This window comes from Capsicum annuum, chromosome 7 (assembly GCF_002878395.1).
Source record: "Capsicum annuum cultivar UCD-10X-F1 chromosome 7, UCD10Xv1.1, whole genome shotgun sequence".
Lineage (NCBI taxonomy): Eukaryota > Viridiplantae > Streptophyta > Magnoliopsida > Solanales > Solanaceae > Capsicum > Capsicum annuum.
Window position 1 is genome coordinate 197,760,262 of NC_061117.1, and position 17,006 is coordinate 197,777,267.

General features: G+C 33.0%; 1 protein-coding gene across 2 annotated transcripts; it reads left to right on the plus strand.

Moving 5' to 3' along the window:
* Positions 1-10,042: 10,042 nt before the first annotated feature.
* LOC107870128 lies at positions 10,043-15,786 on the plus strand. Of its 2 annotated transcripts, none has more exons than XM_016716556.2 (5): positions 10,043-10,473; positions 11,572-11,997; positions 12,091-13,339; positions 13,456-13,602; positions 14,839-15,786. In XM_016716556.2, exons 2-5 carry the CDS (start codon positions 11,947-11,949, stop codon positions 15,447-15,449), a joined length of 2,058 nt encoding a protein of 685 aa, XP_016572042.1. In that variant the 5' UTR covers positions 10,043-10,473; positions 11,572-11,946; the 3' UTR covers positions 15,450-15,786. The 2 variants fall into 2 exon arrangements, with proteins under 2 accessions (XP_016572042.1, XP_016572043.1); XM_016716557.2 differs by having other exon boundaries at positions 10,175-10,453.
* The last annotated feature ends 1,220 nt before the right edge of the window (positions 15,787-17,006 follow it).

Consider the following 17,006-nt stretch of genomic DNA (forward strand, 5'->3'; position numbering starts at 1 on the left):
TAATTTCAATTGTGGAATAGCTTAAATTTTCTTTTGGCTAATAATTTTGTCAACTACTGAGAGATTTAGACTATTTTGGATCTTTTATCGCTGGTATAGATGTCTATCATTTGCAGCTACTTTCTTCATTTGAGATGCTTCTTAAGTTTCAAACTTCACACAGTTCTCATAAACCATTCTTCATAAGTTTACTTGAGTTTTAAAAACTTGACCCAAAAATCCCAGAATAATTCCAAACATTCTGGAACAGGCTTATGTGATGAAGGGGTTGTATCAATAAAGACACCTGTACAACCACCAATTGTACCTGAAGTTTTAGGATTAGTTGCTAAGAGGGATATAGCTAAAGGTGAGACAGTTCTAGGAGTGCCTAGAAGGCTATGGATTAATACAGATACAGTTGCAGAATCTGAAATTAGGAATGTCTATACTGGATTAGAAACTTGGATATCTATTGCTCTTTTCTTGATTAAAGAGAAATGGAAAGATGATTCTAAGTGGAAATATTTCATTGGTGTTCTTCCTGAGTGTACTGATTCCACTATCTATTGGTGGGTGTGATTTTATTATTAAACTTTTTTTTCTTGAATTGAGGGATATATTGTAATCAATCTCTCTATCTTTGAAGGTCTGTGTATACACTACTCTCCCGATACCCCATTTCTGAGGTTACATTGTTAATATATTGTTATGAATAATCTTTTTCTTGAGCTGAGGGCATATCGCAAACAACCTCTCTACCTTCTAAGGTAGGGTAAGGTCTGCATATACACTATCGTCACTGATTATCTTGTTGTTATTAAGCAACTCTTTCTGGGAGTAGTGTTGCTAATGTTGCATGGTATGTTCTTCCAGTGCAGGTCTGAGCTATCTGATATTCAAGGTAATCTGCTTTCCTTCTAAAACATTCCTATAATAGGAAAATTTCAGATTCTTGTGTTGTTATATTCCAGTGGCGGAGCTAGGATTTTCTCGAAGCCAAAGAGAATTGAACATCTATGATATAAACATAAGCAATAATTTTAACCACATATACATAGAGGAATGTTTTGCCAAAAGGGATTCGGATGAACCCCTTGACCATACTTAGCTCTGCCCCTGATTTTGCTTATGATGGAATTAAGTTTTATATGCTGACAAAGTATAACTTCCTTTTTATCTCTATCAATGTAGTTTAACGTGTGATAGTGGATTACTAACCATTTTTTAGCGGGTTATTTATTAATGTTTAAAAGTAGATGGTTTACTTTACCTCAAATTGATGTTTGCTTAGAATTTGAATCAACACATGCTGATTTTTTTATCATTTGTTCACCGAGTAATAGCCTTTTGGTAATTTTTGCACGTCTAAATTTATTTTCTCATTGTTTAATTTTTTTTATTATACGCATTGGGCCTGTGCGTTACCTGTCTAGTTGAAAAATTATGCAGTAACCCTATTCTTATTATTAGGGGTCGTTTGATAGGGCGTATGATGCATGCATTATTTTTTGTTTACTAATAGTATTTTATTTGTAATATATTTTAGCTTATGCATAATTAATGTTTGCATTAGTTATACACTTTATTCTGAATTGAAGTATGTATTACTAATAACCACCTTTTCTAGTATATTAGTAATACAAAAGTCTCAACACATGCATTAAAGTGATTAACGACATTATTATCCCTTAAATTCCTCTCCATCCCCTCAATATTTGATCTTTCTTCCTATGAATTTATAAAGATTATGTAAAAGAATATCGATTTTCGTCACATGTCTTAACATTTCATTACTCATCACCCGCCCGTCTCATCATTGTAGGACACAAAAGATAAAGAAACACCCTCCTTCAAGAAACAAATTCATCCAGAAAAATCATAGCAGCATAAAACTTCAAGGGTATCCCCTAAATTTGTACTATATAATATTGCATATAACAAGAGCACATCATAAACTTACAACTTTAAATTACATTTTTTCCATGTACCAACACAAATTCTAAGAAAATAATACTTTTTAGATTGACTTGTGAATTTTAATTTTATAATTCTCTAGCGAAGACAGCGACTTTAATAACAGAACCATTTTAATTTCATACGTAGACAAATTCTAATCACTCTTTATTTTAACAGAATTATGCCTCGATAACATATAGTCACACTCCATAATTCTTTCACAATTTTGATTAAATCTTTAACTTTATCGCTTGCTTTTATCACTTCAACTTGAAATTCTGAAGTTGGCAACTCCACTCTCACTTTGATTTTTTTTTTCTTCTGGCTATTAGGGGAATGGGAAAATTTAGAAGAACTAAGGAAAAAGAATCAATTTTTATTGAGTGAATTCGATTTTCCTTGGTTATTGAAAAAGTTTTCGCACCAGGAAGCCCCTGAACCTTACCAATGAAGTTTTACAGTGATGAGGGTATTTTTGTAAGATAATATTTTCTTAAAAATTATACAAGATATTTTATTTTTAATACATCAATCAAACAGTGTATAAGAGATAATGTCAACATAACTAATATTAACATTACTAATGCAAGTATTATTAATATATTCTATTCAGAGTATTTTAATACACTCTACCAAACGATCCCTTATTGCTATTCCATCCGTTTTAGGGTAACACTTGTTTGGATGGTGGTTTGCCATAGTTTCATACTGTACAGTACTATATGGTATGATATTGTACTGTACAGTACAGTATAATATCATGTTTGAATAGAGTGTATCGTTCATTGTTGTTTAAGTAATAGTTTTATTGTTTGGTTTGATGGTATGTTACTGTATCGTAACTAATAAATTTATTAAAATACCCTTAATTATCATAAATGTTAAATTTATCAATAATTGTTAATAAAATAAATTTTTTCCTACTAATTTGTCATAAATTATGTCATGTAGATATATTAAGTTGTTAAATTCATGTAAATTCTAACAAAGTCAATAAAAGAATAGATTAAAATAAATATAACAAGATTCATTTTTTATAGCAATAATTTTTTTATGTGTGTTTGAGATGTAATACCAACGACAAGCACAACATTTGAATGCATATTTTGCGTATGCTACGGGTATGTTTGATATTGAATTCAAAAGAATATTTTCTAGGAAAATAAATTGTTTCTTACTTATTTTCTTGTGTTCGTTACACAAATAGGAAAATAGTTTCTAAAAATATGTGTATATATTAAACACAAAATAATGAAAACGAATATGACAAAGGAGGCGGGGTAAGAAAAAATTTAAATGTTTTAAAAAAAAATATTTGGGGGGTGGGGGTAGTGGAGTAGGAGGTCGGGGTAAGAAAAAAAATTTAAATTTTTTTTAAGAAAAATATTTTTTTTGAAGGGGGGGCAAGGGCGGGGGGGGGGGGGGATTATTATTTTTTTGGTAGAGGAGGGAGATGATAGAGGTGGGGTGGTATAAGAAATTTTCTTCAAAGTTATAAAAAAAAATTAAAAATAAAAAGGAAATTGGTTGGGGGTTAGGGGTGAGGGTAGGGTAAGAAAAAGTCTTTGAATTTTTTTAAAAATAAATTAGGGTAGTGGTTTGGCGGGGGATGGGGTCGGATCGAGGCAGGGGATAGGACAAGCAGAAGTTGGAAATTTTCTAAAAAAATTAAAAAAAATAAAAGAGGGGAGAGGGTGAAGGGGGCGGGGTAGGAGGTGGATTAAATATATAAGATGAAGGGTAAAATAAGATTATATAATATTAAGTAAGTACATAATTGAAAAAAAGAAAAAAAGTAAATCATGGGATACCACCAAATCGGCGGTTATATAAAGTGAGGATTTTCATGGTTTTTAAACCATCGAATTAAATCATACCATATATTTTAAGAAATAATAAAAACAGACACAATTTTATTAATAAATATATCATACCATACTATGGGAAACCATCATCCAAACAGAGTGTAAGTATCCCACCTTTTATATCTGATTAAAAAAATATTTTTCTTTTTGTTATAAATGTATTTACATTACAGTGAATGTCTATCAAGATCTACTTTGATATCTATTAGGATTTGAAGCATCCGTCTTTTATTCAGACTAAGAGTAAATTTCCCCTATAATAGAGGGTTTTTGTTCATTGTATTTACAATCTGATGATCTCTCATCCCTCAAAAGAAGAAATAAGAATCACTCTCTTTATTCTCTCTACTCTCTCTATTCTCTCTACTTTTTTTCTTTATTCTTTATTATTTTATAACACGTTATCAGCACGAGACTCTGCCAAATAAGGTGAGATTATAAATCTAAAGGTCAAGGTTAGTAATTCCTTATTTTATTTGTATTTTTCTATTAATGATATAATTATTGTTGGATTTGAGGAAAAAAAATTAGTTTGGAACCATTTATGTTTTAAATTCATTCCTCAAGAACAATATTATCAAAAAAGATGATAATATTTGGGTTCAAGTCCCATCGATTTATGCCTAAGACGCCTTTATGTGGATAAAATATTGAGTTTGAAGCTCAATACACCATATTGATGATATTGTGATGGCTAAGGCAAAATAATGAGTATTGGGTGAAAAGTCATGAAATTCGACCCATTGAATATGCTCCATTCCATGAAGTGAATGTGATAGCAATATATGATAAGTCTGAAATATGACAACTTACTTCATTCTTGAGGTGTATGTGGTAGCAGTGCATAATATGTCTGAAAGAAGACAAGTGATTGAATGCACGAATATAATAATGATCATAAAAAATGATAATATTTTCATACGCTTATATGATTATAAGATATACTAGAGAAAAATTCTCTACATCATATGTATGCCTCGATTTGCTTCTGAAGTAGCAAAATCTTGAAAGAGGTTATAAGCTATCATAATTTGATAGACTTAAGGCACGATTATATTTCATTCCTGGGGAATGAGAAACTTATTAATGCAAACGTGCACTTGATTGTGATTGTATCACAACTCACCTCCAAAAAAGGTTGAATAATTTTGAAATCTATTTCTGAAGTAGTAAATCTGAAATTTATTCATATAATAGTAAATCTGAAATTTACTAAAGCAAAAACATATATCATGGTAAACTTGGAGTTTACTACATTAAAAGTTCATAAGTTAACATAAATGATTGTGATATCCCGAAGATGTGCATACTGAGTATTGAACATATATTGAAGAATTAGAAAATTCTTCATGAACTTTAATTTTGTTTGTTCTCATGATAAGTTGGTTGGACTAACTAATTTTGGGATTGGATTCCTCAAAATCTGAAAATAATAAAAGGTGAATATGGGCCCGTTCACGTATCATGTGATATGTTGAAAAGATGCATCAATAAGATAATCACATGTACATTCATGGTCAACCTACGTTTGACATTCATAAAGTTACTTGTTCAATATAAATTGAGCATAATTTTTAGATTGTGTAATCAAGAAAGTTATCTTGATGATGATGGTTTGACATTGAATGCATTTGATAAATAGCTAAATCATCGCTAATGAGAACAAAGCTTCATGTGTTGGTCTGAAATATGATATGTTGCATGCAATAACACTTGTATGCATTAGACCAATAAATTGTGATTATTTCTTCCCTCTTAATTGGTTCAAGGTCGGGAATCAATTATTTCATCTAATAATTTTGATGTGCGTATACGATTAATGAATATACCATAATGCACAAAGATGAATTCCTCAAAGAAGTAGAGGATGTATGTTAGTTTTCCTAACATAAGGGGGAGATTATAAGTGCTATAAAATATGTTAGGAATTATCACCAGATCTTCATCCAAAAGATAATTCAAGTCAAATGCCGAAAACATCTCATATCAAGCGCAAGTGCTCTTATTTTGTGTTCCTAAAGGACAGAGTCTATGCATGCATGAAGTGTGGTAGACTAATCGGTTCCAAATAAAATAGTCCTTGAAAAATAAGGAGCAAATAATCATAATAAGAAGGCAATGAACTCTTGAAGAGCCTACGACATAACACTTCATGAAACCTTATGCAAGGTTCATGTGCCTGAAAATAATGAAGTGATGAGATCTCAAAATATTATGTCACATTGTGAACCGATACTAAATGATATATCATCAATATATTTGACACAATATTGGCACAATATTGTGAAAGATTACGAGGATCTAAATTCTATGTTTATTTAAACATGCTGACGTAAAAACATTTATCAAGTGACATGAAAGGATGCATCTTGGTAAGTATAAAACTTATTTAATTTGCAGTCCAGATATTTGAAGATGTCACTCATGAAATGTTGAATATTGTCACTTGACAAAACTTATGTGAAAACTTTTAAGAATTCAAACTGCATAAAGCATATAAAAGTTTCTAGAAAACTTATTTATAATCCTTATATTGTATAAGTTTATTGCTTGAACATCATTGAAACTATTGGAGAGTTTTCAAAACAATAGATTATTAGATGAAATTCAAAATATATCGAATTGGATTGGTTATGAAGTATCATATCTTAGTGCAATTGATCCACTCCTGCACCTTGCAAATACTACAAGGCCTATAGCCTTTTCAGTCAATTTGTTAGCAAGGTATATTTCTGCTCCTACTATGAGACATCAAAATGGGATAAAACACATAAGTTTGTTTTATTCTAAAGATTGCAGTCCCGATCTTATTGGTCATGCTGATGTTGGGTACTTATTTGACCCGCATAAAGCTCGATCTCAAATAGGCTATGTGTTCATATGTGGTGGTACTGCCATATCTTAGAGATATACAAAGCAGTCTATCATAGCCACTTCATCGAATCATGCTGAGATAATAGCTATTCATGAAGCAAGCCGAGAATATGTATGGTTGAGGTCCATGATACATCTCATTCGAGAAAAATGTGGTGTGAAATATGACAATCTACCCGTAATTTTATACAAAGATAATTCAGCATACATAGCACATCTTAAGGGAGGATTCATAAATGGAGATAGAAGGAAGCATATTTTGCCAAAGCTTTTCTACATACATGAGTTACAAAAGAATGATGATATTAACGTGCAACAGATTCGTTCAACTGACAATGCGACTAATTTATTCACCAAATCTTCTCCAATTGCAACTTTCAAGAAGATGCTGCACAAAATCGGGATGCAAAAGTTCAAGGATGTTCTCATTAGGGGGAGCAAATACGCGTTGTACTCGTTTTCCCTTTCAAGGTTTTGTCCCACCGGATTTTACTTGGAAGGTTTTTAATGAGGCAGCCTATATGCGTATTGTTAGAGATGTGTACTCTTTTTCCTTCACTAAATTTTTTTTCCACTGAATTTTTTCTAGTAAGGTTTTAACGAGTCACATTATCTATCTAGACATTCAAGGGGGAGTGTTATAGATGTATTTACATTATAGTAAATGTCTATCAAGATCTATCAAGATCTACTTTGATATCTATTAGGATTTGAAGCATCCGTCTTTTACTCAGGCTAGGAGTAAATTTTCCGATAAATAGAGGGATCCGTCTTTTACTCAGGCTAGGAGTAAATTTTTCCTATAAATAGAGGGATTTTGTTCATTATATTTACAATATTCTTTCATCTATGTTATATAAAAATATATTTTTTTGGATTGTTCTACATACGAGTACATTCGTATTAACCCTCTATATTTCAGGTTCTGAGGCCCAGTCAAGCGGTCCTGCTAAACAGTAGATTATTGTCAAACATTCAGAGTAGGTGAGACTCTCTTACTTCGAAAGGCATCTTGTTCATTTATGTTGATCTTAATTGGTTTTAGTTCATGGTCCAACCAGGGGCCTTATTTTGGTTTCAGACGGATTGTTATTTCCAGTTGTAGTAGATATTTTACATACTCGTATTAAATGGTTTGGGTTTTGTTAAACTTATGTCTGCATTGATCTTTTGAAATATTAAAATGGCCATGTTTCCATTTATTTTTCGCATTTTGATAATAAAAGAATGTTGCATATGATTACAAGTTAAGATGACTCTCGGCCTTCATGATTCGGGATGTCCGTTGCGGCCAGGGCCTCGATTTGGTTTATGACAAACTTGGTATCAAAGCACGGTTCATGGTACCAGGGTGTCTACAAAGTCACATCGGGTAGAGTCCTGTTTAAGGGTGTTTTGCGCACCACAATTATGAGTAGAAAGCTACTAGGCATTTAGGAATGTTTCACTTTTCATTGTATTGTCCATTTGGAGGTTATCCAAATTCGTTCTTTACTTTTATTTTATTAGATATGACTTTGTTGCCGAGTTGATTCTAATGTAGAAGCTCAAAGTCTAAATGATGTGGTCCTTTCTAATTGAGTCATGAAAGATTATTAAATAGTACAAGGACTTGAGAGGAGTCCATTAGTTCTTCATGGTGTATTGATTTGAGTGTATACTTTATCATGATGAAATTGTGCTTTGTATCCTGAGGTAAGAGGTGTATTCATTCCCTTTTCTAAAATATGTGTTGCAGATGTCTTGCTCTCATCCCTCAAGAGAAGAAATAAGAACCATTCTCTCTATTGTCTCTACTCTTCTTCTTTATTCTTTATTGTTTTATAAAACTTTTATATATCGTAACTTTTCAATTTTAATATCTTACATGACAAGTTTAAGGACATAAAATGTTAAAAACAACATTTATTATTTAAGATCATAACTTTTAAATAAAAAAAAAATTACTGTCCCCAATAACTTTTCACCCAAAAATTCACAAAAAAAAAGAAAAGAAAAATTAGTGGTACAAAGCAGAAAAGACAAGAAGTAATTAATCTGACCTAATCAGATCAAATCATCAAAATCTGAAATCAAAACAGGAAGTAATTAATCTAACATAATCAGATCAAATCATCAAAATCCGGAATCATAAACATAGCACTCCCTGTCCCCAAAATAATTACTGACGTTTTCTTTTCCGTACTGAAATTATATAAGTAAATTTTAAGATATATAATTTTAATTTTTAGTATCATATTGACATAAAAAAAGACTGCAAATTATAATATTTTAGGTATAATTTTAAATTCTTTAATTTAATTTGAAAATGAGTCAAATTAAATTTTGAAAAATATTACTATATAGCAACTATTATGAGACGAGGAAGCAATCCTTGATAGATTATTATTTTATTCAATTATACAATCCAAAAAGAAATGAAGTCGGCTTAATTGGCTTCAAAGCATTCTTTTAATCAGGTCAAAAGTCACTACGAATCACCAACTGACACTTGTTCGGATTGTTGTTGCCTATCGTATTACATTGTGACATTAGTTAATACTACAATATTTGTTTTTAATTGTTGTTTAAATTTTACCATATTATGTCGTTAAATAAATTATTATATAAAGATGAATTTTTTTTTTTTATGTAATAATCAATTTAATATGATCGTATCACTAACGTATATTATTTTAATTTTATCTTTGCTTATTATTATCTAATAGTCTTAATTTATCTTGTATTATATATATTTTTTATAATAGCTCTATTTGATATCTTATTTTTCTTGTAAATTTATCATTTAAATTGCTAATGTTTGACATGATGCAACAATAAAAAATAATATAATAGTTTATTTAAATATTGCATTTATTAAAATAATAGAATATTAATATTATGTGGTACATAAAAGTTGATTGATTCAAGACCGGATATGATTTAGTAGTTTAATAAAGTTGAATTAAACATGAGGTCTCGGGTTGTTTGATACACATGATAAGATAAGTAGAGATATCCTATGAGATTATTTTATCGCATCCTTCATATGAGATAGTAATTTTACCATTTTAGTACAAATGGTGAGATAAGATAGTTATGAAACTCGATAAAACTTTATACCAAATATGAAATAAAATTACTCTCAAATTTTATTTCAATTTTTTTTTCTACCAAACAATCGCTGAGTGATTTCTTTCCCTAAGTTAGGAGTAATTGATTAAAAAAAGCTGATTGGTCCAAGCAAATTCAACGATTGTAATTAAACTGACATTTATAAAAAACACCGCACGTACAATTAGTAGTATCCTTCAAGAGGAATACTTCTTACCTTAGGATTGTAATCAAATTGACATTTATAAAAAACACCACACGTACAATTAGTAGTATCCTTCAAGAGGAATACTCCTTACCTTTTTATAAGTGGCCATAAAATCCCATCTCAAAATTCTATTTTTAGTGGTCACCAACTTCTCTTTCTATTCTCCGCTAAGGAAAAATAAAAAAGATTTTTTTTCTTTATACTGTACTGATGGATATATAATAGAATATATTCAAAGCTTATTTGTTAATCAACCAATAAAATAAAATAAAATAAAATAAAAGTAGTTGAAATAAATCATGTGTCGCTCAGTAAAGCTATAAATTCTAAGCCAAACACTTGTTTTCTCATTATAGCTGTAGGGTTGTTGATGACATTATCATTTTGCTGTTGTTTTTCTCTTTAAGCCTCAAAAATATTGAAAAACATTGCTCTTTTTCAATTTTGTCAATTTTTAGTTCAGAAATACGTAAAGGTAAAGCTGGCTAGTGGAAGGTTAGATCTCTTAATCTTGTTTTGTTGATGAATATGTTTTTTTTGCGTGTGTGAAAAAAGTTTGATTAATGGATGTTGTGGATTGGGATTTGTTTGTTTATGTTTTTGAAGGTGTGGATTGCTGTTATGGATGTTTAATTGGATCGATTAAAATTGGTTAAAATGGAGTAAGAATATATTTTTGAGGATTCATATAGCCCACTCCAACTAGTTTGGAATGTAAGCGTAGGAGAATCATGAGATGTCAGGTTTAAATTATGGCGGAGATTAAAAAAATACTAGGTGATTTCTCCTTGTCCAAGGTTTGGTGGGCATAGCTGTTATTGCTGTGGGAGGTAAAAGGTATCACGTGGAATTAGTCAAGATACCTCATAGGTTTATACCTGTTGCTAGTGTGAGGCGGCAGGTGTCTTGTGGATTTAGTGGAGTTACCGGATGCCTGTTGATGGTGGAGATGGCATGTATCTTGTGTAATTAGTTGATGTGTGCGCAAGTTGGCCCATACACCATGATTATGGAAGAAAAAAAATAGTAGTTGTTGAATTGATATATTTTTCTGTGCTGTGATGTTGTTGTCTAGTAATTTAATCTGAAAACCATGGTATACATCAGACTTTTGCTCTTACTTGAATTGGGGATGTTAGAAGAATTTATAGGAAATGGTGGTTGTTTGATTCCATGTTGCTATGTTGAGGAAGATGATACATGCAGAATCTCTCTTGTTTGGTGATTTATGTGAAAATTTCTTATGCTGAATCCATTTCGATTCCAATCTTGAACTATACGGGCAATATATGGCCGCCTTAATGAACCATATACAATGTTATATGGATCTGAGTGTGGTTAGATTTATATCTGCCTTGATGAATTCCTACTCCTTTTTTACGTTTTTGTATTGGAATGAAAATGATATGAGGATATATGACCTAGTGTCTAGTACGTCAATTTAGAGAACTAAATAGCAAGGTAATAGGAATCAGATATCAAATTTCATTATACCATATTGATTTCGAACTCTGTCACATGATATATTGTGCATCTCTTGGTTTTCACGCTTTGTTCATCACAGTTTCATCTTCTTCTTTGTCTTCTTAACAGGTTGGTATCTTTGAGGTGTAGCCATCATTGGGTTCTTTTAGATTTTGACCATCTTCTTCCAGTCTGGCCGCTATAAAAACTTACTGCTTTTCTCGCACCTCTAAGTGGGTGTGGGGCAAAAACGAGGGGTTGATATTAGTATGTGTTTTGAGGAGATCAAGATCATCACATATCTGGAGATTGTGCCGTGTCTCAGCAGGGCTCACACTTGATTATGGCTAAGATCGCCCTGTGCTAAGTCTTGCAGTCATGTGACCTTATTTTGCTGAAATTCTACAGATTACCAGTTTAGAAAAATATTAGAATATTAGAGCTCTTCAATATCTCGAAAGTGATTACATCTCATGTGAACCCAATTTTTTTTCTTTTTTAAAGATGTTTAAGTTTTCATGCTTCCCAGCTCACGTCCATTCCCACAAGCAAAAGGTTAGAAACTAAATATTTGATGTTATGAACATATACTTTTCTTTGCTTGCATAATTTAAAAATGTTGCTGATTCTATGTTCCTCTATAATCAGAAAACAGTTCATTTAAACGCTGAAGCAATGCATAAAACACTTGAAGATTGTTCTCAGGATCACACCATGAAGGGTTTTGCTTACTTGTCCACAACTAGTGCATCATGTGCAGCAGGTGCAGATGCTCTCGAAAACTATGCGGATCATGCTTCAGATTCTTCTCGCTTAGAGCATGATTATAAATCTGAGGAATTAATGAGCAAATCTAATACTGAATATGAAGTCAAAAGACATAACAATGCACAGTTGAGGAAGAGTTTATCATTGGGTAGTGGCTTGCATTTGGAAGTAAAAGTTGCCAGTGGCATTGACTCAGAGCACGAGAGTGGTAGATATTCTTGTGATGAATCAGATGATCGGTGTGGATCAGCACCTGCAGATGGTGGGAAGGAATTTAATAACAGCTTGCTTGATTTATTTCACGAAGCTGGACCCTCTGATTCTTTTCAATTGAACTCTAATTTGGCTAATAATGAGTCGATATTTTCCGCTGGAGATGCAAAAGAGTCGGAAAAAGAGGGACAAGAGAACTATGAGGTTCAGTTGTCTAATGCAAATGAGTCTGGTGGCCTTTCACCACGTACTTCTCCTTGTATTGTGAAATCAAGTTCATTGCCTAACATTGGTTCCCCAGGCAAACAATTTAGCCGTAACTTCCGTCACTCACGATCTGCTGAGGACTTGAATATGTTAGATGCAAGACAGAAAGAAAATTATGTGGATGAGGTAGAAAACAAGGTGTTGAAACACGAAAAAGAAGATAGTTTGCAGAAAAATGAAAAAGGTCATGAAACCCCACCGGATGAGAATTTTGATACATATAACTATGTTAGCTCAGCCAAAGACTGGATACTACCTGGGATGGATGAGGTTAACATGAAGAAGCATGTTAATGGAGAAACTACATTTTTCCGGTGGAATGAATTGACAGGCAAGGATTTTAAGACAAAACGAATTGAGGAGTGGGTTACAGATCTTCAGCATTGTGGTAGATTTGAAGAAACAGATGACTTTTCTGTTCCTGAGTATGGTCCTGAGGTGCAAAAAGGTAAAGATGTCTTGGATGCTTCTCCTGTTGCAAAGTTGGATGGCAAGGTCAATCCTGGCGCAGAAAGTATTAAGAAATATATCTCTTCATTGAGTGCCAATGCCACGTCAGCTCAGATGATAAATCATGGATTGATTGTGATTCCATTTCTCAGTGCTTTTGTGAGTTTGAGAGCACTTAACTTATCTGGGAATTCCATAGGTTTGTATCTCATACATTCTATTTCTCTGGCTTGAGTTCACCTTTTTTCAAGCTCCAAGTCTTCTTATTATTAGAACTCTGACAGTTTCTTATCTTGCTTCTATTTTTGTCCCCAGTGAGGATAACTGCTGGTGCTCTCCCTCGAGGGCTTCATGTTCTGAATCTGTCCAGGAACAGTATCTCAGTTATTGAAGGATTGCGTGAACTTACACGACTTCGTGTTCTTGACCTGAGCTACAATCGACTAGTAAGGATTGGACATGGTATGATTTTTTTCGAAGATGCACTATTGAATTGTTGGTAGACTTCCTCGATGTAGACACCATTTATCTCTTGAAGTCCTAATAAACTGGTCATCAAATCTAGAAATTTTCCACTTGAAAGGATGCTTTGCAGTTTGGGGAACTTCAAGGAACAATTGCTAATATCATGATTAGTGGAGAAACTTATATCCCGTATGAACTTGACAAGTCTTTGTTTGCTGTAAGTTTTGCATGACATCACAGATCTGGTGCAGTAGCAACTCTATATGAATTTCAAATAAGCTGAAAAATGCTTTACAAGTTTAGCCACATATATAGCGTGATTTGGCTGGTTCTTTGCTAAATCATCTGTGTTTGTGGATTTTTAGAAGACTTGACATATATGAATGTCAAATAAACTGAAAAATGCTTTACAAGTTTAGCCACATATATAGCATGATTTGGCTGGTTCTTTGCTAAATCATCTGTGTTTGTGGATTTTTAGAAGACTTGACGTTTTTTTTTTCTTTTACTGTTCTTCTTTTACTGTTCTTGCAATTGATGTACATTTCTCTGAAATAAAGGACAGAGAATTGCTGCTTCAATCCATTTACTAAAATCTTCTTCATTCTCTCAGTAATCAAAGTTGGCAGTTCAACTTAATAAAGCTAAATTAGTGCAAACCATCCCGTTTCACATCATGTAAAGTACTGACCACTTTGCTAGTGAACAGAACAGTACACATTATACAACAGAACAAGCCATATATGTCACATCACTTAGTTTTTACTTCTCTATGCTGTTTTGTTCTCCTCATTTTTATATCAACACGGTCAAAAAGTAAGTCAATGACTATCATTAACTCTTTTCTTTGGTTATAAAACCCTCGGAACTCATTATCTCCTAGTTCGGAGTGAACAGTTCAATTTCCTTTCATGTTGGTGAAGATTCTCTAGTTTATGGCCTCCTCTGTGGCACATGTTCACCTAAGTACATGACTACAAGTAATTGTTTCTTGTTCAGCTCTCTTCTTATCAAGTGTGCTGAGTCAAATTTATCAATTCAACTCGGTGCTGAGAGGCCATAAAATTTCTCCATATGTTGTTAAGTTACCTTTCTTCCGTTTATCCATATTTTTTTCCTTTATCTTCTTCATCCTTATATGCTAAGTAGATTGTAATTGAGCTTTACCTCCAAAAAAAAAAAGTAGATTGTAATTAAGCTAAATTACTTCGAATATGGAAATTTGGCCTGTAGGTCTTGCTTCCTGTTCTTCCTTGAAAGAGCTGTACCTAGCCGGGAATAAAATCAGCGAGGTTGAGGGTCTTCACCGCCTCCTAAAATTGAATGTCCTGGATTTGAGATTCAACAAAATATCTACAGCGAAATGTTTGGGCCAACTTGCAGCTAATTATGGTTCTTTACAAGCAATCAGTCTGGAAGGGAACCCTGCCCAGAAGAATGTTGGTGATGAACAACTGAAAAAGAATCTCCAAGGCCTTCTTCCGAATCTCATTTACTTCAACAGGAAGCCCGTCAAGGTGAAGGACACAGCAGACAGATCTTCTAGATTAGCCATTGGTGCTCATCAGATAGATCGAGGTCTCAAGCCAGCCAAGGCTATGCGGAAGGCAAGCCATGGTGTTGTCACACACAAAGCATCATCTTCATCAACCCATGGTCGTAAAGGTCAAACAATGACCTCAACAAAACCATCCAAGAGTAGACCTACTGCCCGCTTGCCCCCTATTGGAACTAAAACTACTACACGGCAACAGGTCTATGACTTCAGCAGCAAGCTTCTTAGCTTCAGACCTGACCTGTCTATGCGCAGGACCCGAAGTGAGGGAACTCTTGGTGTGATTTGAGGATCACAGTATTAAACTTGTGATACTTTTGACGCGGCCTTCCTGTTTCAGTGTTTGAACTAGTACCATAATTAGGGAAATTTGTCCCTTCCCCTTTGCTCCTCTAGATTTAGTTTCCAATGAAGATCAGCAAGGCAGCCTGCACTTGCGAACTTCAGTCGACTTGTGCCTCTGTGCCTGTTGGTATCCAGAATTCAGTTCTATGCTTTAGCTGTTAAAATGGATTATGTTTTAAGGAGAATATAGTTGTGTGGTAATATTTGCTAGCCTCATATGTGCGGGCGATGTACCGTAACTGTTGCAAATTTCTTGAATAATCTTTTTGGATTGCGCGCCAGTGTATGTGGTGTTTGATCGGGCAGGACGGGTTGAAAACATCAAATTACGCTATGTGGGATGGGACGGGTTGAAGTCTATGCAGATTTACACTAGTTTGCCCAGCACCCGTCTTACACTCGCCCCATAATCATCCCTACTTATCGTATCTCACTCTTCGTGCAAAGAGTCATACTTTCTGGCAGCTATTCAGGATATAAACTAGATATGTTGTGATAGAAACTGGATATTTTCCTATAGCGTGAACCCTTTCATGGATTACTCTATGTGGTCCTCGTGAACTTTTTTGATTATGAGAGGCCCCAAAAGCTGTTAATTATGTGAGCTGTGATTACTAATTATGACATCGTCTTTTGGCATGCAAAGTGAAGGTTGGGAATTTGTTAAATAATGTGGCTGTGAATGAACCATTATACATGCTCTCTCTCACACATACGGGGACGCATTTACCATGCCATAAATGGCTTCACGGGATCACCCAGAAATTTCATTAAATATATATGTTTCCTCGCCTCAGATAACTTGACATCTTTGTTTTTGTACCAGAGTAATATTAAGCAGAAATTGTAACGGATGCAAATTAATAAAGACTCCCTCCATCTCAAATTATCCGTCCCAAACTGAGATGACACGATTAAGAAAAATAATTAATAACATGACTATTTTACCATAATACCCCAATGATGTTTACATTTTAATTTAAAGAAAAAGTAATTAATGCAAAGGGTAAAACATGAGAAAAAAATTGTCGCTTCTTGATTAATGAAAAAAAGACAAGTAAAATAAGAAATTAAATTAAGAAATTTGGGATGGAGGGAGTATGATCTTATTCAATTTTTATAATTAGATGAAAGTTCTTCAATTAATATTGGTATAGTTGAAAAAAATGATTAATTATCTCTTGAATTCTTAAACACGACAACTAATTTGAGACAAAAAATTTAGCAAATATGTTAAGTAATTTGAGATGGAGGGAATAAATAATAAGTAAAATACAAATACTACATAGATTTATGTAAATGATTATCTTTAGTATTAGTACTCGTGAACAATATTTTAAAGAAATATAAAATAAAATTATGTATAATAAACTTTTACGATTCGATTGTTTTACGAATTCCGTACATAATATGAGCTACAATGCACTGAGCTGCCTGAATGGATGCGTAGCAAATCCACGAATGGAGACCTTGACCTTCATTGATATGTTTGACTATTATT